This window comes from Chelonia mydas, chromosome 7, assembly GCF_015237465.2.
Source record: "Chelonia mydas isolate rCheMyd1 chromosome 7, rCheMyd1.pri.v2, whole genome shotgun sequence".
In the NCBI taxonomy this organism is placed as follows: Eukaryota; Metazoa; Chordata; order Testudines; family Cheloniidae; genus Chelonia; species Chelonia mydas.
The window spans coordinates 5,531,994-5,559,150 of record NC_057853.1 but is presented as its reverse complement, the minus strand read 5'-3'; the positions used below and the strand labels follow the sequence as shown (position 1 = coordinate 5,559,150).

Sequence of the window (27,157 nt, the reverse complement as noted above, 5' to 3'; positions counted from 1 at the left end):
GGTTAGATCGTCGGGCTCAACGGGTAGTGATCAATGGCTCCATGTCTAGCTGGCAGCCGGTATCAAGCGGAGTGCCCCAAGGGTCAGTCCTGGGGTCGGTTTTGTTCAGTATCTTCATTAATGATCTGGAGGATGGCGTGGACTGCACCCTCAGCAAGTTTGCAGATGACACTAAACTGGGAGGAGTGGTAGATACGCTGGAGGGTAGGGTTAGGATACAGAGGGACCTAGAGAAATTAGAGGACTGGGCCAAAAGAAATCTTATGAGGTTCAACAAGGACGAGTGCAGAGTCCTACACTAAGGACGGAAGAATCCCATGCACTGCTACAGACTAGGGACCGAGGGGCTAGGCAGCAGTTCTGCAGAAAAGGACCTATGGGTTACAGTGGACGAGAAGCTGGATATAAGTCAACAGTGTGCCCTTGTTGCCAAGAAGGCTAACGGCATTTTGGGCTGTATAAGTAGGGGCACTGCCAGCAGATCGACTTACGTGATCGTTCCCCTCTATTCAACATTGGTGAGGCCTCATCTGGAGTACTGTGTCCAGTTTTGGGCCCCACACTACAAGAAGGATGTGGAAAAATTGGAAAAAGTCCAGCGGAGGACAACAAAAATGATTAGGGGACTGGAACACATGACTTATGAGGAGAGGCTGAGGGAACTGGGATTGTTTAGTCTGCGGAAGAGAAGAATGAGGGGGGATTTGATGGCTGCTTTCAACTACCTGAAAGGGGGTTCCAAAGAAGATGGATCTAGACTGTTCTTAGTGGTAGCAGATAACAGAACAAGGAGTAATGGTCTCAAGTTGCAGTAGGGGAGGTTTAGGTTGGATATTAGAAAAAACTTTTTCACTAGGAGAGTGGTGAAGCACTGGAATGCGTTCCCTAGGGAGGTGGTGGAATCTCCTTTCTTTGAGGTTTTTAAAGTCAGGTTTGACAAAGCCCTAGCTGGGATGACTTAGTTGGGGATTGGTCCTGCTTTGAGCAGGGGGTTGGACTAGATGACCTCCTGAGGTCTCTTCCAACCCTGATATGCTATGATTCTATGAAATGAAAAGTATTACTTTAATTACTTCTTCCTCACCAATGCAGCTAACATTAAGTATATGTGGCAGATGTGGCAGTTTCCTGCAATATCTTTGGGAGACCTTACTGAATTAATTTAAGTGTCTTTGGGGACCACTGTATGAAATGAGAGGTTTATGTATTATTGTGGGCTGGGATTGTATGTAACCTCTTGAAGGGGGAGATGTGACAGATGTGAGACTGCGGGTCAAGGACTATATTGAACAAGACAAGAATGGACACCTGGAACAAAAAGGGCTAAGTTGTTTTTCTTGGGAATATCTAGGGGAAGGTGAATGCAAATTCCCCACCTCCGGTTATGTAAAAACTCAGCCTGCCTTTTGAAGCTATGTTCTGAGGAGGGGCCACTGTCTGATGATCCCCAGTTACAGGAGACCGAGATCTAAGTACCAAGCTGTATAAAGGAATGACTGAACTATTCATGGTTGTTTACTGGTTCTAAAACTGAGGCAGTTATGAACTTTTAACCTGTGGGCTTTGAAGGACTGATCTACAGAGCCTAAAGTTGGGGTTGGGATGACCTCTGGTAAGCTGTTTAACATGCGTGTAGGTTCTTTTATTATGTTTTCTCTGTAATGCTTTTGATTCGGCCTCCCACAGTATTCTTGCCAGCAAGTTAAAGAAGTATGGGCTGGATGAATGGAAAATAAGGTGGATAGAAAGCTGGTTAGATCGTCGGGCTCAATGGGTAGTGATCAATGGCTGGAGCCGCACTTAGGAATACATATGACCATGAATGCTATCTCCTAAGATCGGGAGAATGTTCTTTTCTGGTAGAGGTATATGAGGTATATCTAGCTGAAAGAGAAGTCTCCCATTTTAAGGCCACCCTGTATATTTCAGAGCTGTGAGCCAAATATTTCCTGACAGCACTTGCCTGTAGCGAGTGGAAGCTCAATTACATGGGAACTGCACTGCCTCTGCAGAAGCCCTACCCAGTGCCAGTTCCCAGAAATCAGGGAGTGGAATGAGAAAGTCTCCCACCACCGCAGACACAGAAGGTTTTATTTTATTAACAACTGGGGAAAAAATATTCTCAAAGCCAGTTCTTATTCCACCCCAACCTGTGAAAAAGAAATGACTTATTAAGGCACTAGAGTAACTCTTGTAGCTTGCATGACACCACGAGGGGGAAGACGGGGAAGAGAGTTTTTTGGAGTTTCACAGTGCAGAACCCACATTATGTTCAAAAGGAAATCATATAAAACATTAAGGTGTTTTATTAAGTGACATGCTCAGTACACACCTAGCTGTTATAGAGAAGGACACATAAGGAAAACCAAAATTAGGTAATGAGTATAACATTAGTTGTTAAGATTATCAAATATTACAATATTAATTACAACTAGACATACTGTGCAAAGTTCAGAACTCTAGAAGTACTTTAGCCTCCATTGTTATTGTGACACTTTTTACAGTACTACAGAAAAAGCAACAGTAGAAATTTAGAAGCCAAGCTGACAAATTTTCTTGCAATTATCTAAACAATTTGACTAAAACAGACTTGGGACCATTCCTGTAAATGGAGCCAATTGCATATTCTGAAAATGCCAATTAGTTAAACCCAAAGTGTTTTGTAAAAGCAAGCTAGAAACTGCCTGGCTCCCTGCCAGCTGCCTACTGGGCTGTGGAGAGGCCTGGAATTCCAGGCTGCCCCAGGATGGAGATCCTAGGTTTCCAGAGTTTGCTGCTCCAGGGCAGCCCCATCATGCCAGGACTTGTAGGCTCCCTGCCACGGAGCTGAGAGACTGTAAGTCCTTGGAGCTGCAATTTTAACTGCAGCTCAGTTTTTCACTCCCTAGTAGGGAGCCTGGAAGGCCCAGCTCACGGAGAAGCTTTAAAGATTCCCAGGTTCCCTGCTGCAGAACTGGGAGTCTAGAGATCCTGGTAAGGGCTTTCAGGGTCTGTGGCTCCCACTCCAGGGGAACCAGTTGGTCCTGGAGTCTGGAAGCCCTGGCATCCTCAGGCTGTATGCCCCGTAGAGTAGTGCCAAAGCCCCAGACCCTAGGAGCCCAGAAACTGACAAAAATGTCAATTTCACTTGGCAGCGGCTGTCCTAGGGAGCAAATTTCACTTTACAATTTTTTTTCCTCCAGGATTTCCAGTTCACAAGAAGTTTCTAAAACATTTGGTTATAATCCAATATGGAACAAAACTAAAATTTTAGAAAAATTAAAATGTCTCCCAAACCAGATATCATGAGTTATGGCCAGGTCTACCTGTAAACAAGTAATCTGCAAACAGTTTTGATGTGCTTGTGGTTCTAGTCCTCCTTCTTCCAACCTGCATTAACAGAGTAAATACTTTCTTAATATTAATTTTTCATGTATGCAATTGCCACAATGATATTGTAAGATCACGTACGAGAGAAATGAAGGTGTGTGCAATTCTGACAGAGAGGGTACGATCTCAGTATTAAGTTGTCATCTACACGATGAAAAGTGATAGAAACTGTGCTGTAAACCCTGAAATGTGAATATTCCTGAGTTGCACAAGCAATCCTATTGGCTTCAACAGGACTACTTACATAAGGGTTTGCAAGATCAGTTTTAAATTACCCAATTTATTCACATAATCTATAGCAACAAGTGTCTTCCATTTTGGTTCACTAATCACTATAATGAGATAGTTAGGACTTTGTTGTATTTTCATAAATATTTGATCACTTACTTAAATTATTTCCAAAGAAGTTAAGCTTTTACCAATTTTAGAAAATTATCCTGCAGAGTAAATGCTGTTCCACTTAATCACGCAAAAAGTCACACTCAGTTAATGGTACAACTAGTTTTGGCATTAATTCTCAGTTTTCTTAATACTGTGAGTTTAAATCAGCAATAAAGGTTTACTTATTTTTTTAAGTTATATATATAAATTGCATATTTATTGATTAGCCATTTGACAGTATGTTGGCAGATGATATTACATAGGAAATGCTATATACTCCCTCTTCTGGTCATACTTAAAAAACACAGTTTGTAGGCTTTAAATATAGGAAATGCGTATTAGATGTCAGTTTCTTTGTTTTTGTAAGTCTGTAGCACTTTTCCAGGAATTATCACTATCTGGAAGTTACTGAAAGGTCAAAGAAAACTGGTAAGCAATGAATGTGTAAATAAATACTCAGTAATTTAAAAAGTCTATGTAATGCCTAATCAGAAGCTTGAAAATAAATTTTTTTTTTTCTATTTGGTATTGTGACAGGGTCAGGCCAGATGGCTACAGGAGAGTAATAGAAGGCAGATATATTAGCCCCAGGCTAAGTAGGTCCCTTTTCCCTGGGTAAGGTAACAGGGAAGGCGCCAGAACAATCAGGAACCTTCTGGAGACAATTAAGACAGGCTGATTAGAACACCTGCAGCCAAAATCAAGAAGCTGCTAGAATCAATTAAGGCGGGCTAATCAGGGCACCTGGGTTTTAAAAAGGAGCTCACTTCAGTTTGTGGTGTGCGCGTGAGGAGCTGGGAGCAAGAGGCACTAGGAGCTGAGAGTGAGAATGCATACTGTTGGAGGACTGAGGAGTACAAGCATCATCAGACATTAGGAGGAAGGTCCTGCGGTGAGGATAAAGAAGGTGTTGGGAGGAGGCCATGGGGAAGTAGCCCAGGGAGTTGTAGCTGTCGCACAGCTGTTCCAGGAGGCACTCTAGACAGCTGTATTCCACAGGGCCCTGGGCTGAAACCTGGAGTAGAGGGCGGGCCCGGGTTCCCCCCAAACCTCCCAGCTGCTGGTCAGACACAGGAGGAGTTATCCTGGACTGTGGGTTCATGAAAATGGCCAAACTGAGGGCTGCTGTGAAGCTCCAAGATGAGCAAATTCACCAATTAGCTCAAGACCCACCAAGGTAGAGGAGGAACTTTGTCACAGTATGCATTAACTTTTTCTTGAGTTTCAACAAGAGCATAACATTAATGCAGCTTTTTGGTTAGCTATGATTGTGTGTAGCATTGTCAAAGATGAGAACACAGCTTTGGGAATGCTGTTTGCTTGCTGCATGGCCAGCAGAAGGCACAAGTATGCACAAAGCATTGCTTTTTGTGTAGGCCTGGCATGAACAATTTTCCTCCCTCTAGTAACAATCCTGGACACACACATTCTGAAGTCAGAGGGCATTCCTCTCCATGCTGTTATAAAAGCATTGATACATCCTACTGATCAGAGCAAAAGCTACACCCATATCTTAAGTGCCCCTTATTTTCTAAGAAGTGTTAATTTTATTTCTAAAATGTTTCTTCCATAATCAACAGGAGAAAATGCACTGAAGAGAGGCACAAACAAAACCGCATACCGAAGCATTCTAGTAATAGTGTGTGTGCATACGTGTGGATATATGCACCGTCAACACACAGGCAATGTGCGATGAAGGGGAGAAATATCCAAAATGGGCTCCGTGCATATAGAATTATGTAAAGTGGTGCATTCACAAATTATGTTAATGTGATCACTTTTGCTGAAACGATTTTAAAGGAAGAAGCTGTGACAGATTTCTTATTATAATGCTCTTTCCCCTCCTTTCTTCAATATTCTTCTAAAGAGAAAATCTGCTAGTTTGTATAATTCCATCTGTTTATGATTTATTTTTCTCCTTTGAGCCTATTTTTCACTAGTTTGCTTATCTTCCTCCTCACTGTATTTTCCTCTTTCACTATGTTTACTTCAGTTCTGCATTTGACACTCTTTTTTTAGCTATTCCTCTTCATTTTCATGTTTCTTCCCTTCCATTTACCCTCACACTCTCACGTCCTCAAGTTTATCCACACCTATGGGGTTTTTTTGCACTTTTCTCCTCCTCCCAGACATGTCCACCCAGATTACAACCGCTGAACTGTAGCCTTGCAAGGCTCTCCTGATAAAGACTTATTTTTGCTGCTAGTGTCACCATCAGTCCTGTACCTCTTGCTCCCCTCACCCTAGGCAGATATTGCCCCGTGCTCCTACTTTCCCTCAGCATAGTAACAGTGCTGCAGGCCTGGAGAAGTGTTGTGTGGTTTGTGCATTACTCAGACACCACAATCAGAGAATATGCGAATGGCCCCTCTCTGGTGAGAAAAGGGAGATGATTGTGAGGAGAGGGTTGGAAGTGAATGAGAGGAGGACAGAATCTGTGCAACATGAAACTATACATATGCATAAAAACAACTTTTTGGGGGGGGGGGGGCGGGGGGGGAAGGAGTCTCTCTTTAACTTTGTAGTTCAATACTTAACAGTGTTTAAGGAGGTTCCCAGAATGCTCCTTTCTGGGATTATAAGTGTTGTGGTGTTCATCTGAGGTTTGCATTTCTTGGAATAGTCTACAGTCCCGAGAAACAAGCCAGGAAGTCCTTATAAACATATAACTACTTTATAGTTGGTCACGTTTCAGGATTAAACCTTTTGACAGCGTCCTTTTAATAGTGAGTCCTTGTCTTAGAGGTTTTAAACTATGGGCTACCATCCCCTCTCTCCTCTCTATGCCAGTAGGAATCCTGTTTCTTTTTCTTCTCTGGAATAAGGCTCCTCCCACCTTCCTGGCATTCCTCCCCCAAACAGGTTGCAGCTTCAAACTTCTGTGTACAGTGCTGCTCTGGGCTCCATGCCAGTTCCTCCACGCCTCTGGCCTACCCTCTCGATGCATCCTCCTCTGGCTGGGACCCAGACTGAAGGAGTGGTTAGGAACTAGAAAGAACCCTTACAGTGATGAAGAAATCTTTCCAAACATACACAGCATGTAAATCGATGCAGTGTTGCTTTTCCTGAGTCTGCAGACAGCCTGAAACAACAACTCTAAGAGTGCTGTGATCTTCACCATGTATCTTAATGAGGTCTAAATGATGAAACTTAATATGATGATTTAAAAGTCAATATTAACTATTTCAGTGCTGATCATTTTAGAATGAACAAACTAATGGGCTTAATCCCAAATTACTCCTTAAAACTTCCCAAGTGGGACTTTAGTTATGTGCACTTAATAGCCATGGTTTAATTTATTAAAATTGCTAACCTTTTTGTTCCTGATACTCCCTCAGTTCTGTTTAACAATATGCTGCATTTAGTTAAATTATTCCTCCTTCATGCCTAGGATTTGCTTCTCCATAGGAAGATGAAGATGACTCTTGCTTCTTCCCCCCACTTTCCCCTTTTGACCTCAACCCTGAAAAGAGAACCACACCACATGTAGTTCCAAACCGTGGGATTTAAGCAGAAGGCTCACTATGCAGGATTGGGATTTTCACTGGAAGACTTTATATCTGTACATCGTTCCTTCATTTGAAAATATTTCTCCTTCAGGTTCTCTCAAATAGAGGAGAAGATATTCTCTCTCCACTGTGTTTCAGTCATTAGGTGATTTCTGCATTGCGTACTATCTGTTCTGGCAGAGTAGCATGAAATTCAATTTGCACTAACCAATCTGAGGCAAAGAGAGAAGAAAGCATACCATGGTAATTTTACATTTTAAGCATTTTAGCACATACAGTAACATGAATTACAGATTAAGCAGTAAACTGTACAATGACTTTCCTTCATTTTTAAGTTTGAAATTCAACGCTACTGTATTTTGTTATCAGATACTGCTACCAACGAGATTGCTTTATGCCTACATTCAGGGCTTGAAAAAGCCATGTGCCCACAACAGGGAAGCAGTTTTACCAGGAAACTTCCATCAACTTCTTCAAAAACTAAGCTTTCTTTTAACAAAGTTTATTGCTCTTACATGTGTAAAGAAACACTTCTAAATATGAACTGACTGTGTTATTACAAATAAACACACTACACAACTACTTTATTCTGTAAAACGGCAGGGGATGTGGACCTTCATTATTTTTCATCCTGGCTAGGAGGCACAGTACTTGCTAATAGGTTATGCGTATACATTTCAAGTCCTGCCTATAACCCTGGTTTATTTCCAGTGAGTTTCTTTACAGGTGGTAGTATTTTTTTTATTTAATGATGTTCTATTTAAAAATAACTAAGTAATCACTTGAAAGATTTCTCTGAAATAAATCCCATACTAAACTCTGAGCCTTTCTGGGAATATGCCAAAATGATTCTTGCAAAAGGTATAGAATTTCACATAGCTCTGCCAAGAAGAAATTTAACTAGTCGTTACTGGACCCAGAAACTAAAATCCAGCTGCTGGAAACTACTGTATTAGAACGGTCTGCATGTCTAAACGGAACCTGCTAAAGTTGCCAATGATAATTTGCTAAATCACAGAGATTAATTTGGACTGAGTATATGTCAAATACCACCTGTGCTTATTTGACAATATGCTTGGCAGATTGCTAGCCCATTTGTAAAAAAATAGAGGGTTGAGAACGTTTTATTTTGATTATTAAACCATTACCGGAGGAGGGGTTTAGGATTACTGATATCAGTTGAAATTCCTACTATTTGTATAAAATATTTTTACATTAGTTAAGAGAGTCCTAGATGACCAGCAGGCCCTTCATTACTAAGAAAAATTAGTCAACTGCCAAAGAGATTGCTAAATATAACAAAGACCCATCCGTCCAAAAGACGTAAGAGCTCATGCAGCCTTCTACAAAAAAGCCCAGGTGCAATGGTTTGCGAACCAGGTTCAAAACATTCCTTTCCCATCTGCATGAAACATTGACTTGTACACACACTCCATCTTTGACTCTGTGTATTTTTTAAACACTCTTTCTCTTAAAAAAAAAAAAAAGCCTAAAAGTTAACAAAATATGTATATATGACTTAAATATTGATGTCAAATTTTCAGTTTGGTCAGCTGTCAGTTCTAATTTATAGTAACCAAATAAGGCTTTGATTTATGTTCAGTCTACAGTGTCGGAAAGGCAACCAAATATAATAGGTTACACTGAAGGTTCTGAGATACTAAGTTACATGGGATATCAGAACACATCAACATTCTACAACATATTACAAGGGTCAAGTATAGCAACACTGATTACAATTATCTCTGTCAAATCCAAGAAAAGTTAATGGGGTCATTTATCTTGATTAAAATCAGGTTGGGTATATCATTTCTAACCTAGGTAAAAGGGCTTGAAAAATGTACCAGACCCCCTACTAGGCAGAAGACAGAGGACTAAAACCTGCTAGTCGGACAGATACAACACCTGAATAAGTGTGTGAGTGTAGGAGGGGAAGGTAAGCTAAAGAGCCTGTGTAGTGAGACAATCAGGTGAAGCCAACTCCTGATGAGAAGCCCAATCCATAGCTTTCAGCTGCTGGGAAGAGCGCTGGTGCTGGGATTAATATTAGGGTGCTGTTCTTGGACTCTATCTTTCATATCAGCCTCTAACTAACAGGTATCTGACAACATGAAGCTCCCCTTCTCTCTGACGACTGAAAGGAGCAGGTATTTTCTGTCTCTTCTCTTCCTCCTGGCTGTGGCAAGGTTGGGTGTGTTCTTTGCTATTCTACCTCTAACCCGAGAGCTGCAAAGAGAGGATAAAGTGGTCTTTACTAGTTTATCCCTTCCACAATCTTTTTTTTTTTCAGGTCCTCCCTACAGAGTTTTCCAAAAGAGTAGCAAGGTGAAACGGACATTCTGAACAGTTTCACTGTTGCCCACAAAACAGCAGAAGTGAAGCTGAACAGAATCATTAATCTCATTTGTCACTGCATGCCAGAGCTATGCGAATGAGTAGAGGCACCAACCAGACATGCCTGTCTAAAGACTCAGGAACAGTATACGGTATCATTTTCTCTTTCCAATATTTAACCCTTTCGTAGCTTTTTACAATCATTCAATAATTAAACAGGCAACACCACTAAAGGTCTCATTCATAGCTCTCATGATACTTTATAAGGTAGGTAACCATTATTATCCTCCATTATAGGTGTAGAAACTGAGGCTCAGAGAAGTTAAGTGACTTGGCCAAAAGCACAAAGACAGTCACTAGCAAAGATTAGAATGCAGGAAGCCTTTGCTTTGCAAACCCATGTTTAAACCCACAAGAACACGCTGCTTCTCACACAACTGAGCTGCCTCCCTTCCATGGGGCCAGAAGCCAGACTAGCTACTTAGCAGGGAAGTGGCTCATTGCAGACACCTGGCTGGCAACCAGCCCGGGATGGGAAAAGCCGGTGAAAGCTCCTTAACCACCACCAACAACCCAGGTGTCCCCCCCACAACCATGCACTGTTCTGGGATCTCCACTAAAAACTAAGGGAACCATGGCAATGGGTTTCAAATACCACAAAGACCAGCCATGTGCTGAAGTATGTGGAACCATGAACATTAAATTTTTCAGGGGAAAAAAACCCCAAAACCAAAGAAAAAAATCCACCAATTGGTACAGACGTTCAATCCTAGTCATCAGTTTAGAGTTGTCACCTGAAACCAGGAGAGCTTATAAAAAGATCCGCTAGGGATGGACCGTGAGGAAAGAAGAGGAAGGAACCCAGGACAAAACCCAGGATGCCATTAGAGAGCCACAGAGAGGAGATGTTCATACACCACATAAAAGAGAGTAAGAGTCTGCAATGACTGCTGTTGAAGGAAAAGTAAAATCATGTCTGTGTCAATGGAATTTATTCAAACACAAAGAATGAGGAATCCCAAATTCTCTTCTGAGTGTAGAGCAATGTGCTTTTGACATATGTTCACCAACATATATTAAAAGTGTAGAAGACGACACAGTTTAAACAGTCTACCCAAGGATACATAAAGAAATTGTACAAAGTTTTCTGTGTGGCCAATGGCATTTTTTCCCAGCCAGGACTTAAACTAATGATCACTTATTGAAGAAATGCATTTCTTCACTCTATTAAAGCAACTTTTTTCTTTCAACAACAACAAGGTACCATGCACACCAAATATGAAATTGCATTTGCAATTCAATTTTAATGATTATATTTATTCTATAACAAACACCAGTCATAACTGACAAATTACAATTTTAAATATTTTATATATTTGTTTTATTGCCCCAAGTAAAATCTAATTTAGTATTATGATGATCTTTTCTTTTGCATAACAAAGAACACCCCAAATTTTAAATAGATATCTGTGTAATTATAATATTTTGCTAAAATATTAAATGTGGTATATTTTGAGTAAAAATTGTATTTCAATTTATCTAATTGCATGTGGTCTAGAAAATTTTACCTTATGAACTAAAAAAACCATTTCAGACTACCTTGTCTTGTAGTTTACCACAAACATGCTTTGGGAGGAAATTAGCTCATTAAGTTCAGTGACTAGTTTGTTTATCCTTCCTCTGAGAAAAGTGACATTTTGAAAGAGCATATTCTACTGTGGAAACTAAAAAGCCCACCAGGACAAGCTTCAAAGAATATCAAGTACAAGCAACACACAGCACCAAAAGCTGTATAGTATTTTAAGAAACTATCTCTCAAGTAATATTCCAAAACAACAACAAAAACACAGGAAAATTTATAAAAAAGCTTTACTTCACTGCCCTTGTGATTTTTCCCAAACCTGGTGAGACTCACCTTTTTTAAAAAATCCTGAAATGAAACCACAAATTACAGATTTCGATAGAAAATCTGATCTTGAAAAATCCAAAGAAAAGTATTTTCTTCACTTTTAAACATGAGCTCAATTCCTCTGTCTTGTTACTTAATATAATTTGACAATGTTTACATTTTACTTGATAAATTTTTAAGTTGTCATTACTTCTATCATTTCTTCACCTTAGGCATGTTGAGTCAGGTAAGTACGCTGCTGTTTGGTAATCATTAATCACCTGTCTTGTCATATTGATGAGCAGCTTTCACATTTATTATGGTTAAGAAAAAAAACAACCTCCAAATAAACTGAAAACAGAAGACAGCTAAAAGATCAGCTAGGCAGTTTCATACAGAACCACACCATCGTATGTCCTGCTCACCTTTCTGAAATTACTTAGCAAACCAAACTCTTTGAATAGTTTACATCTCCACCCACCCTCATTTTCCTCAATCACCAATGACTCCACCCATTTCCTTTCTAAATTTCTAGACAGTTGTATTAGAGACACAAGGTGGGTGAGGTAATATCTTTTATTGGACCAACTTCTGTTCTTTCTCTCTCACCAGAAATTGGTCCAATAAAAGATATTACCTTGTCTCTTGAATATCCTGGGACCAACACGGCTACAACTACACTGCGTAAGTAAATAATTTTATAACTTTCTTATTGTTCATAATAGCCCTGACAGACATTAACAATAACCTTGACGGCCTCATCATTGCCTTTTTAATTTATGTTAAAGTATCTATTTCTAATTTACAGATTTAAATTACAGGCTAATATTTCTTGTATCTGAAATCTTTTTGATACATGTTGTTATGCATACAATATACACACACAAGCGACAATTAAAAAAAAAAAAAAAAAAAAGATAAAACGAGAAAAAATTTACTCTTTTAAAATGGAAAAAAGCCGAATGTGTTTTTCACAACTCTACTTCACAGCAAACCCTTCTCTCTTAAGGTGAATGTAAGGCAAGATTCTGAATTAACATGCTTGGAAACAGATCAACTTTTTAGTCGCAAAACAAGTTCTACGCTGCTAGTGGCAATGCAAGCTTCCACACACCACCCAACTAATATATTCACTCTTTAGGGGTGAGACAGCAATTCAGTTTCTAGGTTCACAGAATTGTTGAACTGTGTGCTTAACATGCCAACACAGTTGTCATGCTAACAGCTATGACAGTGGTTTCTATGATGTAGAAATCTTTTTCTGAGGAACCGGAGAGAGATTGCAAACAGCTCGTCTACACTATGGGGGTTACAGCTCATAGCTACAGCCCCACAGATATGAAGCTGTAACCCCCACAGTGTAGGCACATGCAAGTACAAGAATAAATGGAAAGTACTCTACTTAGGAAAGAACAATCAGTTGCACACATACAAAATGGGAAATGACTGCCTAGGAAGGAGTACTGCGGAATGGGATCTGGGGGTCATCGTGGACCAAAAGCTAAATATGAGTCAACAGTGTAATGCTGTTGCAAAAAAAGCAAACATCCTTCTGGGATGTATTAACAGGAGTGTTGTAAGCAAGACAAGTAATAATTCTTCACTCTACTCCGCGCTGATTAGGCCTCAACTGAAGTATTGTGTCCAGTTCTGGGTACCACATTTCAGGAAAGATGTGGACAAATTGGAGAAAGTTCAGAGAAGAGCAACAAAAATTATTAAAGGTCTAGAAAACATGACCTATGAGGGAAGACTGAAAAAATTACATTTGTTTAGCTGGAAGAAGAGAAGACTGAGGGGGGACATGATGATAGTTTTCAAGTACATAAAAGATTGTTACAAGGAGGAGGGAGAAAAATTATTCTTAACCTCCCAGGATAGGACAAGCAGCAACGGGATTAAATTGCAGCAACGGTGGTTTAGGTTGGACATCAGGAAAAACTTCTAACTGTCAGGGTGGTCAAGCACTGGAATAAATTGCCTAGGGAGTTGTAGAATCCCTGACATTGGAGATTTTTAAGAGCAGATTAGACAAACACCTGTCAGGGGTGGTCTAGATAATACTTAGTCCTGCCTTGAGTGCAGGGGGCTGGACTAGAAGACCTATAGAGGTCCCTTTCCGTTCTATGATTCTATCCTTCAGCACAGAAAGGGTTTTAGGGATGTGTGCGCATGGGCATGCATATTACTCCTGGGGGAATTCTGTGCAACTGCGGCACAGCAGAAAAATCACTGGCGGGAGGGGGGTCTGGGGATGCCCTGGCCATCCAGGGATGTTAGTCCCAGCTGGAGGTCAGGAGGAGGATGGAGGCAGAGTTCCCCCTCCCCTGCATGGAGCAGCCAGAGCTGGGTCAGATCAAGCCCCCAGAAACTTTCCCTGGCTGCAGGCAATTATGCCCCGTGGGGGAGGGGATGGGAGGAGGGGAAGGAGTGAGGCGTGTGTGTGCGGGGGGGGGGGGGGGGGGTTCCCAGGTCCAGACGCATGGGGGTTGGGTAGACAGGGGGAGCAGCTCCTTGTACAGAGACCCTTACCCCCCACAGAGCCCCCTCCGCATTAGGAGACCTCTGCACCCAGAACCCCCACGCTGAGCCCCCAAATCACCACCCTGTCGAGCCTCAACCCCTGCATCATGAGCCCCCCACACCCGGACCTCCACCCTGCTGAGCCCCAACCAGCTGCACCCTGACCCTCCCCCACACCAAGCCCCACTCCCCCAGCCTCCCTCCCACTGAGCCCTAACCACCTTCACCTTGACCCCCCTTGTAGAGTCCTATTCCCCCTGCACCAAAAACCCCGCACTGAGCTGCCTGCACCCAGACTGTTGCCACACAGAACCCTGGAACTCTTGAGGGAATTTTTCACCAAAAAATTTTTAAAAAATTAAATTCTGCAAAGTTCTGCATATTTTAATTGTCAAAATAACACAAAAACACAGTAACAATATAATCACGCCATTTTCAATTATTCTGGTAATTTATTTCAAAATACTTGTCAGCAAATAATTGAAAATTGTGAGAGTATATGGTGTTATTTTGACAAATAAAATATGCAGATTTTTGCAGAATTTTAAAACCTTGTGCAGAGACTATTAAATTTTTTGGTGCAGAATTCCCTCAAGAGTAGCATATGCGCAAACACATACACATTCTGTGTGTTTGAGAAGAAGGAAGTGGAGGTGAAGATATAAGGAAGTGGAGGTGAAGATGGGTTTCTCACCATCTTTTGTATTAGCACATGTTTAGAAAAAGTCTGCTAACTTTCTTTAGCACTGCATATCCAAAAATTAATACCAAAGGGTCCCAATCAAAATCCTCCATCCCTTTAAAATTGTTTACCACTCTGGAGAGTGGCAGGGGAAAGGATCTGAAAAACTATCCACCCTTCACTCATTGACTATTTTATATGAAACTATGGAATACTTGAACTGTATAGCACTTTAGATTTTCTTAGTGGTGTACAAATACTGTATTGCTTGATGTTACCCAGACACTTCTACTAGCATAGTTTATGCACAAAAACTTCATCTGACCAGTAAAACAAACAACAATTGATGCTTTTTAAAATATATAAGTTTACTATTTTCAAGTGCACCATGTTTGCTCTATAGCAAAATTTGCAATTTTAGTTTTAGCTCAACTGCAATTGTATGACATTTAAAAATAGTCTTCACATATTAAGAAACATACACACACACACACACCCCATTTCAAAATTGGACATCACTGATGCAGTACTTAAAGGGGGGAACATTCAAATACTTTACTAATCTCAACAGAGACCATCCTTTTGCATTCATGAATATAATTTTTAAAATAGTTAAAACATTTTGCGATGAACACAGGTTACCTTCTTATACTGCATTTACATTATAATACTGTGTGCACCGTCAGCTTTAAAGATCACGAAAAGGGATAATCAAAAATTGCCAGTCTTAATCCTGATTTAACCTCACCCGTAATTATTAAAAATGGTTAAGCACTTACCATAATGTGATTGAAATGCCTGTGGTTTTACGACCTGATTACAGTGGTTACACATCACCAAATAGAAATCATCATGAGCCGGGCAAAGACCAAATATTGGCATATCTAAAACAAAAAGACAAAGGGCATATCTCTCAGCTGCTTATAATTACTGAAAAACAACTGTGTTAGATGACCACATGATGCTATCACTGAACTATCATTTATAGCACATTTCAATACATTCTGAAAGTGAGAAAAAAAACATATAGTACAACAGTTAGGTTAGTCTTGAAATATTACAAACACCACATATTTTCCTTCAAAGCTAAGCATAAAATAAAACTGATTGTTGCTTGTAGACCTCTACCAGCAATCTGATGTAGGAGTGATTATTTCATGCCATCTTCAAAAGGACAACAGAAAATCATTACATTTTGATGACATACTACAACGTAAGCTATGATTTATGTATTCAGAAAGCAGTTTAAGTTCTATTCCACTTTCTTTAAACAAACTCTAAAAGGAAGGTTGTTTTCTATTTAAAATTTTGTAACCACTTTAAATGCACAGTCATTTACCAGACAGTATAATGTGTCTAATGGTCTTATTTGTTTAACAGTGCATTATATTCCAGCCATCTGGTACCAGAGATCTGTGTAACAGGCGTACGAGGGAGAAAGAGATAAGAGTATGTCAGAGTGTATGTGTATTTCAATGATAAACACACATACTTTCAGTCTTTTCAAGTAAAATTAATTTCTGCAATATGTTTATGAAAACCAGTTCCTTAAGAGTATTGCTTAATGTTTAAACACTTACCAGTAATTTCTTAATGCAGTGAATACAAACTCTACTGACTACAAATCTAAGAAAGTATTACATTTAAAAATGAAACCTGTGAAGTATTACCCAATTATTCAGTTAAAAAACCCAAGCATATAAGTAGATAAATGCAGTCTCCTAAAGGTATGGGGCATAAAGCAATCAGTAACATTTTCAAAAAAAATTATTCATCATTTAAATTGTTAAAAGTTGTTTTCTTACCTTAAAGAATATTTGCATGTACATTCACATGCAAATATTAAAATATAATTAAATGAAACATAATTATTAATTTAACATGACAAGAACGCTAAGTATTTTAAACATTAACATGTGTCATGGATTTTAACATATTCATATATTTCACCAGAATTATACATTCTGGTAATTAAAGAAATTTGAATTATATAAGAATTTAAAACAAATTTTATAACAGGTAACCCTTTTCTGTGGGAATGAATATGGCCACAATCCTGCAAGATGATCTACATGGGCAGATCCCTGCACTCTTTCAGCAACCAAAACTCAGTAGGGCTCTACACAGATCAGTTGTCAGAATTAGGGCCTACATTTGTAATAAGATAAGATACTTTTAAAAGAAAGTATATTTTCTTTTTAAAAACAATTTAAAAACCACACCCTTTAACTTTTCAAAACATGTATCTGAATTTTAGATTAAAATTATATAAAACAAACACCCCCATGCAATGGCTGTCATTGAAATCCCTTGTATACACAGATGTGGATAAATCAAATATGGATTGAGTATGACATCTATATACATCTGTTTTATTTAATTTTCTCTCATATATTTATATTTTAAGTGCCTATCTAAACCATAGGTGCTTATACAGAAATTGAAATTACATTAAAAGATATGTATTATTAATAATACACTTGTAATTTGAAACATGATCAGGGTCAAGCATTTTATAATTTGTGCAAATACCAAGTCTAGCTTTTATATAAACAATTTAGGATATGTCATTAGAGAAATATTTGGTAAAACATCAGGAAATAACATTTTAAATTAATGTAAACTGGGCAAAGCACAAGCAAATATACCACATATAATAAACCAGGGGATAGACTAGATTAATAAAGAGCTATTTTCCAATACCTGCCTTCCCTGAGAAATATTAAATTTCTTCATGAAAATAACTGTATATACTGAAAAAAGCCATATAATGAGATTCTGTGACGTGCCTCAGAGACACAGCACTGAACTCTCAGCCCAGGTGGAGGGGATTGCAGATAACATGATTTTAAGCCACCTTTGTGCCCTCCTGCTTATGGGCTTCTCTTGGAGCTAAGTTTCAGAGTGGTAGCCGTGTTAGCCTGTATCAGCAAAAACAAGGAGGCGTCCTTGTGGCACCTTAGAGACTAACAAATTTATTTGGGCACAAGCTTTTGTGGGTTAAAACCCACTACACCAGATGCATGGAGTGAAAAATACAGTAAGCAGTGTATATATACACAGCACATGAAAAGATGAGAGTTGCCTTACCAAGTGGGGGGTCAGTGCTAATGAGGCCAATTCAATTAAGGGGGAAGTGGCCTATTCTCAACAGTGGACCTCATCAACACCTCATCAAGAAGGGGTGAATACTATTAGCACTGACCCCCCCACTTGGTAAGGCAACTCCCATGTTTTCATGTGTTGCTGTATGTGTGTTTTTATATATATATATATATACATATATATATATATATACATACATACATACACACACACACACACACACCTTACTGTATTTTTCACTCCATGCATCTGATGAATTGGGTTTTAGCCCACGAAAGCTTATGCCCAAATAAATTTGTTAGTCTCTAAGGTGCCTCAAGGACTCCTCGTTGTTCTTGGAGATAAAGAGATCCCTGGTGTAAGATGGGCAGCTCGAAGGACCTGTTTAAGTAATGTCAGACTCCTGGGACTGCCCTGTGGGCCGCAGTGATGTGTGATATGGCTTCCACCCCCCCACTTCTTCCTACCCCCAGCATGCCCCATGCCAGGGCTTGCGATGGAGTCCTTGGAAAGCAAACTTACAGCTGTGCTCCACAGTGCCTAAGTAACATATGGGAGGGAAGTGAGGTTTGATTACAATGTAGGCTTTACATCATTTAACACAGAATGTTAAAAAACTGTTGGCAATATGGGGGAAATATTGCTTATTGCTACTTATCTGGCAAGATAGAAAGGACTTCTTGACGTTATTTTGAGACACCGTCATTCTATTTAAAGTACCCTATTATACTTATGTAGGAAATATCGAGGTGTACTTTGAAACTACAGGTGAATTATTACCTGAATGTCTCAAGGTTCATCAGAAATTTTCGCAGACAAAAATGCATTCCTGTATAAGTTTCAAACAACAGGGCAATTTTTGCATAATACGGGCATACCTTTTTCAGATTATTTCTGTGCAGAACACATGGAAGGAATATATACATAAAAGTAACATTTGGAATAAATTAGTTTTATAAACAGGCGAGAACAAAAGCACAGGACAGATTTTCCAAAGTGTGCACATTAGACTCCTGGTCTACTACACAATCATCTATCTTAGGGTTTTATACTGTTGCCCATCACCATAATACTACAGTGCCTTCCAATAGCAGGGTCCCTAGTGAACTTCATGGAATCTCTGGCTCTTCTTTGTTTTGAGGGCAAAACTGTTCTAAGAGTATGTTTGTTTATTTTTTTGATGCTTGATTTTCTTGAAAGCTTTTTTGTGGGGGTGGGGGTGGTACCTGGGTAGACCAGTATTGTGAGCGTTATTCTTGCTATGGCATCAAGACTTTTTTGGGGAAGGTTCCGCAGCATTTCCTAAAGACAGACTCTGGATTCACTTAATCAACTCTGGAAGTTTCTTCCATAGCTGGATCCCCTCAGCCAAAAATGCTTTGTCCCCAGCTCTCCTGCACTTCATCCTAAAATTTGTGACACAGGAGGAGCACACCTGTTCCAGTGGGTTATCAATTGATTTTCAGTCTTTAATGTAACTGGGGCCACTGATCCATGAACTGCTTTGAAGATTAGGACCAAGGCCTTAAACTGGCATCTCTGGGACGTCGGCACAGGCCCAATGTGCTCACTGGGAATTAACACTATCTGCCCTAAACTAAGAGAGACCCAATATTCAGTCTGAATAACATTTATAGACTCGTAGAAATGTAGTACTGGAAGGGGGGTCTCAAGAAGTCATCAAGTCCAGCCCCCTGCACTGAGACAGGACCAAATAAACCTAGACCATCCCTGACAGGTGTTTATCTAACCTATTCTTTAAAATCTCCAATAATGGGGATTCCATAACCTCCCCTGGAAGCCTATTTCAGAACTTAACTATTTTTACAGTTAGAGAGAGCTTTTCCTAATATCTATGCTAAACCTCTCTTGCTGCTTCACTAGATATACTCTTCCAGTTTGCCAGCAAACCATTTATAACTGCTCTTTGAGTAGTGTCTTTCAACCAGTTGTAAATCCACTTTACAGCAATTTCATCTAGATTGCATTTCCCTAGTTTGCTTATGAGAATGTAATGTGGGATTGTATTAAAAGCCTTGCTAAAATCAAGATGTGTCACATCTACTGCTTCCTCCCATCCACTAGACCAGTAACCCAGTCAAAGAAGAAAAATAAGTTGTATTTCAATTGTCCTTCATATTCTTAACATATAAGCTCCCCCAATATGGGATACTATTGACAGAATGCTCGCTTCTCCGCAAGGTGACCAGATAACAGAAAACATGGTGTTTGTACTTACTTTCGATCTCACATAAACACACACATGCTTGTTGCACCTTCCTTCTGCTCCATCTGTTCACTCTTGAGAGAAAAGGGTACTGAAATATACCCCCTCAGAGCAGAATTTCTAGCACTCAAAGAGCAGAGTTTGTGTGCATTTCAGTGCTCTCATTGCTTACAAGAGCAGAGCAGGGATGTAGAGTAGAAGGACTGTGCTACGTGAAATTAATACGGCTGCTGCTCTGAGAATTAGGCTCTGGCAGATTCTCTTTTACAACAGCATGCTAAACACAAAATTATGCATTAAAAACTATACAACAATCTATACATTTAGATCAACCTTACACTCAGAATATTTTGAAAGTGTAGAAATATTCTGTAGCTCAAACACTTACAATTCTAATTGTGAAAATTCTAGGGAACCCGTTCGAAGGAACTGTATTAAATAAATAGAGTGATAAAGATAACAAATTCAGAGGGAACAATTTCAGTACAAAGTCAAACCAGCTGAACCGCACAAAAGGCATTCACTGTACACACAACACTCCAACCGACTTCAAGGGGAGGTACACACACAAGTCTTGCCAGCTCACACAAATCAGCTGAACTGCACTTTCACCTCAGATCATTACCACAGAAACTACTTAGATAAGAGAGTATCTAATTTAGCTTTTAAGAGCCTTTTGGAATGTTACTGTCACAAATCCAAGTGTTTCGCCACACTGTCTAGCACTTTCCCTTCATTTCTATTAGGGTCAACAAAAGGTATTTTACTAATTGTGTACGAATGGAAAAAAACTGAAGAATAGGACTAATGCACGCTATCCAAGCTGAAGGATGGGTGGAAAAAAGCATTGTGATGACGCTACTACCAAAATTATTCTCAAAATATGTATAGTAAAATCCTTCGCATTAATTATTATTTGTATTACAATATTGCCTAGACGTCACAAACAAGATCGGGACACCATTGTGCTAGGCACTATACAAACATATAGCAAAAGCATCTTACAGTCTGATTGGACAAGACAGACAGACAGAGTGGGAGAAAGGAACTATTATCATCTTTTTACAAATGGGGAACTAAGGCCCAGAGAAATTAAGTGACTTGCTCAACACTGCACAGGAAGTCTGTAGAAGGGCAAGGAATTGAACCCAAATTTCCTGAGTCCCAGTTAAGAGCCCACCTACTACTGGTATGTTGGAGGAATAATTATCTTCCCCTATTTTGGAATAATTACTACTGTGTTGTTCAAGCTTAGCAACAAGCAGTTTTCAGAGAAACTATATCTTTAGTTCAGAAGAGGAATTTAACCTATGGAATAGAGAAATAGTCATACGGTAAAATGTGTGTATTGTGCAACAAGTATATTATAAATACTAGAGAACCTAGGTAATATTTTTAACACAGACATTTCAATACCAAATATCTGCTGTGAGCTAGGGGACATGAATCCTTCATATGGCTGGTTCCCCCCCTTTTCCGCATTTAGGAGTTGCAAAATTTTGTAATGGATGATATATAACAGGGGTGGCCAATCTGAGCCTGAGAAGGAGCCAAAATTTACCGATGTACATTGCCAAAGAGCCACAGTACTATGTCAGCAGCCCCCCATTAGCTCCCCTCCCAGCACCTCATACCCACCAGCAGCCCCACCAATCAGTGCCTCCCCCTCCCTCCCCATCAGCTGTTTTGTGGTGCGCAGGAGGCTGGGGGGGAGGGAGGAGAGGGGGAGGAGTGAGGGCACAGCAAGCTCAGGGGAGGGGGCGGGAAGGGGTGGAGTGGGGGCAGGGCCTGGGGCAGAGCCAGGGGCTGAGCAGTGAGCACTCCCCGGCACATTGGAAAGCTGACGCCTGTAGTTCCAGCCCCGGAATCGGTGCCTAGACAAGGAGCCGCACAGTAACCTCTGAAGAGCCACATGTGGCTCCTGAGCCACGGGCTGGCCACCCCTGATATATAATATTATATTTTTATATCCATCTGATTTGATGCCAGACACATTCAATCTTAATTTAAAAGGCTAATGCAGTTCATAGTATTTCAACAGTGCCAGTTCCAACGTACTGTTACTTTGAGCTTAAAGATGACATTTAAAAATACTTAACAGTAAAGCTCATTCCTCTCATGTGAGAGCCTTGCAACCATGATCTACACGTTCATCTCAAGGCTGGGCTACTATAAATTCCTTCATCTGGGGCTGTCGGTCAAGGCCAAACAAAAAATTTCAATGTAAGGCTCCAACTGTCTTTTTTAAATAGACCTAGTATTTACATGAGGCCAATGAAGAAGCAGTATCTTTTGTCGAAGGTGGGAATCACAGGGGCTGCACTAAATCAAAGCAGACTTCAGGTGCCTTTACAATATTATTGAAGTACATCCCGCAGTCCCCGCATACATTTCTCCTTTTCAGTGCGAGCTACGTGGCTGCATTCCCTGCCGTTGCATATGTTCTTTATGAGTCTAACTTTTGCAGTGAATCTGAGAGCAGTTGTATTTGGCCTACAAGTCACCCTTCAGCCTTCTCTGGGGTGGGATTATTTTAATTCTAGTGCTGTGTTTTCCTCTTAGTTTATAAGAAGTCCTGTCCCCTAGCTTCCTACTCCTGTATTCTTCATCCACTACTGAAAGAATTATCCATGTTATATACTCAGAGATTTTCTTGACTGTACTTATTGCATTACTGCACATTTATTTCAGAAGCAAAATGCTTTATACTTGGCAAAAACCCAGTGCAGAATAATTTCTACTGAAGAGGAAAAAACATTGCTTTTGAAGGGGAAGTTTGAATTAACCCATTAAACCAAGCAGCAAGTACCCTGCGGTTCAGCAGGTTTGCTACAGCAAAGTGCTTTTGAGACTGAGCTACCATTTCTTGTCCTACACTAAGGATGTGTCATCATGTTTACATCATCTTGTGTTTTCTGCATATTTTTAGTATTCTCTTTTCAGCACCATTTTATAGGGGAAATTCATGTTCATAGTCATAAAAAGTAATAGCATCTGTGTATTCCTGCTCCATTACATATTATAGACAATACAAAAGTTTTATATATTAATGCCCAGCTTTGGCATCATTCAGCAGCTGATTCCTATCTCAATTGCACTCCAAATTCTCCACAGATTCCCTCTTTATTTCAAAATGTAATCTGAGGTGCTGGTACTAATCGTAAAGTCCCTTAACAAGGGTATCTGCCATCTACGAAGACAAATTTATCATCCAAAACTGCTCCAGGTGAAACTTTCAGGTAGCTTCAATGCTGGGTCCAAAAGAGTGGAATAACCTAGTGGAAGGGATCAAAATGAGCCCTAAAATCTGACTGCTTTCAGAGACCAATGCACAAAATTCCTCTTTTTTGCAGAAGTGTGCTCACTGAAGTTTAAAAACGGAGATGAGAGTGAAAAGTGAAACAGAGGAAGAGAAAGAGAAAGCAAAAGGGAAGACAAAAGGGTGGGGAAAAACTACTTCCTATTTCAGAGACTTGGTAAAAGGATACAAATCTGAAGACAGATTTAAGTATAAGCACTACCCATAAAAGTACTGCATTAATATTTCCAGATCTAACCTTTCCAGAGCTCCACCTTTCACCTTGTATGTATTTTCAGGTAAAAAGTAGCTTGTTAAGTCTAAATAAAAATGGCCAGGCCTGACTAATGTACTATTACAAATATGTTGGTGTTGGCTGCCATTTAATATACATTGGCAATGTGCATTCCACAAGCTGATGTGAACAACAAAATGTTTCAATTATCTAGAACACCTGAGTCATACAAAAAGGTGGAACAAAATGCCTTAAGTACAATACAAACCTGATATTACAGTTTGGACAGTTTTTAATCAAGTACAGTTAACTTTAGATATCTACTCACTGTAATGTAACATGGCTGGGTCACTACAAAAAATAATTTTCCCTCTGTTGATATTACATAACATAAGAACAGCCCTACTGGGTCAGACCAAAGGTCCATCTAACCCAGTATCCTGTATTCCAACAGTGACCAGTGCCACGTGCCCCAGATGGAATGAACATAGCAGGTAATCATCGAGTGATCCATCTCCTGTCGCCCACTCCCAGCTTCTGGCAAACAGAGGCTAGGGACACCATCCCTGTCCATCCTGGCTAATAGCCAGTGATGGACCTATCCTCCATGAACTTATCTAGTTCTTTTTTTAACTCTGTTATGGTCTTGGCCTTCAGAGCATCCTCTGGCAAGGAGTTCCACAGGTTGACTGTGCGTTGTGTGAAGAAATACTTCCTTTTATTTGTTTTAAACCTGCTGCCCATTAATTTCATTTGGTGACCCCTAGTTATTGTGTTATGAGAAGTAGTAAACACCACTTACCTACTTTCTCTACACCAGTCATGATTTTATAGACCTCAATCATATCTCCCCTTAGCCGTCTCTTTTCCAAGCTGAAAAGTCCCAGTCTTATTAATCGCTCCTCATACGGAGCCTTTCATACCCCTAATCGTTTTTGTTGCCCTTTTCTGAACCTTTTCCAATTCCAGTATATCTTTTTTGAGGCATTTATAAAGGGGTGGCTGTGACACAGTTCTTTGGGGAACATAAAGATGGGGGGGGGGGGTTGTTTTGTAGTATGTTTGCTGACTGAGAAAGGGGGCAAAGAAAGGAAAGGCTGCTGTTTTGGTTTGGTGATTATTTTTATATTGCATTTTTAGTTATGGTAAGAATACTTAGATCTCAGTTGTTATATTTAAACCCAAATAAATATACGAAGGATACCAAGTACTATAAGTCTCTAGGTCAAATGATACCCATTATATGGCCAAAAAAACTATCTACACTGAGGCTAACTGCATTACTAGAACTGACCTCATAAACAACTGAATGGCATTGTTACTGACCAATATCAGTGTTCCAAAACAGAACCTTTAAGGGAAATCCTATGTCTGTAGCCAGTCTCCTGCATGTAGACATTCTATTCCTTCAACAATACCAAGTATTGCAAAGCTGGAGTTGGAGAAACAATTAATTGCATTAAAGGTAGATTCCTCCCCCCGCAAATTTAAGACAGAATTTACTGTTGTGAAAGTTGACAGGATAGAAATAACATACCTTACAATTCCTACGTTTTCCCAGGATTAAGTCATCCTGCATCCCCCAAAAAATCAGATTCCTGCCCCCCCCCACTTAAAAAAAAAATAAGAAAGAAAAAAGGGAGCTTTGCAACATATTTTAAAATTAAAATTACTTTCTAGGAATCCTAAACATAAACCCACAGAACTGGTTTTCTTTCAACATTATGAGCAAATGCACATTATACTTTTTCCTGCATGTGAGGATACAGAATACTGCGATTTACAATTACCCTGATCTCCAAGATTTAGGATTCTTGAAAAATTTCAATATCCGGAGTACTGACAAGAGCAGAGACTCAATAAGAGAAGTGTGTCATGTATGCATGCACCTGCAATCTACAATGCAGCTGGGAGGTCTAATTAGAGGCTCAAGTGATATAAAAAGCATATATCCTATCAGCCAATAACCATTAAATATTTAGTAAAATTCTTTGAACACAAATTTTGTTATACATAATTACTTAAAAAAACCCAAAACACATTTAAAGCTATGTAATAACCATTCCTAACTACTGTACTATTTTTGTTCAGATTTTTTACATTCAATCCTCCATATATTTCAATGAGCCACCCTACAAGTTACCGCCTTGTTTTGAAACTTAACATAGGTAACATTAGATTTAAATCCTTTCCGCAGAACAAAAAACCACACCACACACAGTTGGTATTCTATTACATGAGGTTTTCATCAGATATTTGAGTAATGAAGATAAGTCAGCCAGTTACAAAGCATATTCCCCATTTGGTCTTTAATTACTATTCACAGAATTAATGGTATTTGAAATTTCCCTAGCCATTTTTATATAAAATAGTTTATATTACATAAAAAGAGCTGCATGTACATAATAATAGTAACATATGTACACAAGTTTTCATCACAGTGCATGTCAAAGAATCCATGCTGTGTCCTATATTATTTTGGATAAGGCGATCTCACAACATCATAAAGTCATTTCAGAAAAGTCAGTATATTACTGTGTATTTTTGTGGTAGAAAAATGTTCAATACGTACTCAATACAAATAAACTCAAAAGCTCTACATTAAATTAACGTAAAGATTACAAAATTAAACTCAACAGAATTCAGGAAATAGAAACATCAAGATTTACATGCTAACATGAAATCAATCATATACAGATAATATTTTTGATTACCAGACTATTAAAATGTCTCTCTCCATGTACACACTGTGTGCTATACAGACAATTTGTCAATACGAGTACTGGTAATTAATTTTCTGATTAGATGAGTATTTAAATTTATAGTTATAATATGAATGTAGTTTTTGCACTAGATACTCTTTTGTTGTTGGCTTTTTACACAGCCGAAGCACACTGGTTTTCTTTATGGCAGCTGTGCTTTTGTAACAGGGAAAAAAAAGCTAAAATTTAGAGATTACAATAAATTGCAGACTGCAGCAAAAATTACTTGGACACACTAAAAATGCAGAACAGACTTTTTCATGCTCACAGTTTTCTCTTGTCCATGATACAGGCATCATTTTTTAATTATTTTTAAAAAAAGGATTTTGATGTTTCAACATAAATATTTACAACCCTCCCCCATGCAAATCATCACAAGGGAAGTCTATGCAAGAATGGTCAATTCCCTCAAACATCCACATTACATTCAAGGGGACAGATCTGATTAGGCACTGGTAAAATCTTAGTACTTACTGACGCAGCAACAGAGCAATGGTGTTTCAAATCACTTATAGCTTTATCATTTTTCCCCCAACTGAGAGCTAGGACGATATAATGTAAACTTGACTCTCTCTTTTGTGACAGAGAAAGCTATAATATAATAATATGGCAATTAACAAATCTATTTTCTAAAGAATGTAAATTAAATAAATAAATACAGCCTTAGAAATACTGTAGTCTTTATTCTATCTCTACAATAGTTGGAGCGCTTTTTACCAAATCAAATAGTCTGTATAAAAAAAGAAAAAGTTAAGAATCATACCAAATGGTGATATATTTATGGAACTAATTTAAGAAATCACTGCAATTTTATATTAAAAATGTCATCCATTAACACAGATTT

General features: G+C 39.2%; 1 protein-coding gene across 5 annotated transcripts in view; it reads right to left on the bottom strand.

The window, feature by feature from the left end:
- Nucleotides 1-27,157, bottom strand: part of ATXN7 (ataxin 7) — a 104,575-nt gene that overhangs the window by 42,867 nt on the left and 34,551 nt on the right. The window contains exons 1-2 of one of the 5 annotated variants that reach the window (XM_043551797.1): nucleotides 24,358-24,361; nucleotides 15,466-15,570 (exon numbers count right to left, since the gene is read on the bottom strand). The exons of 1 other annotated variant lie outside the window; for it this stretch is intronic. In XM_043551797.1, coding sequence (XP_043407732.1) covers nucleotides 15,466-15,568 — 103 coding nt within the window. In that variant the 5' untranslated portion in view covers nucleotides 15,569-15,570; nucleotides 24,358-24,361. Of the gene's footprint in view, nucleotides 1-3,305; nucleotides 3,370-15,465; nucleotides 15,571-15,814; nucleotides 15,995-24,357; nucleotides 24,362-27,157 lie in introns of those variants that run through there. 3 more of the 5 variants (XM_037903620.2, XM_037903621.2, XM_037903615.2) reach the window with 3 other exon arrangements.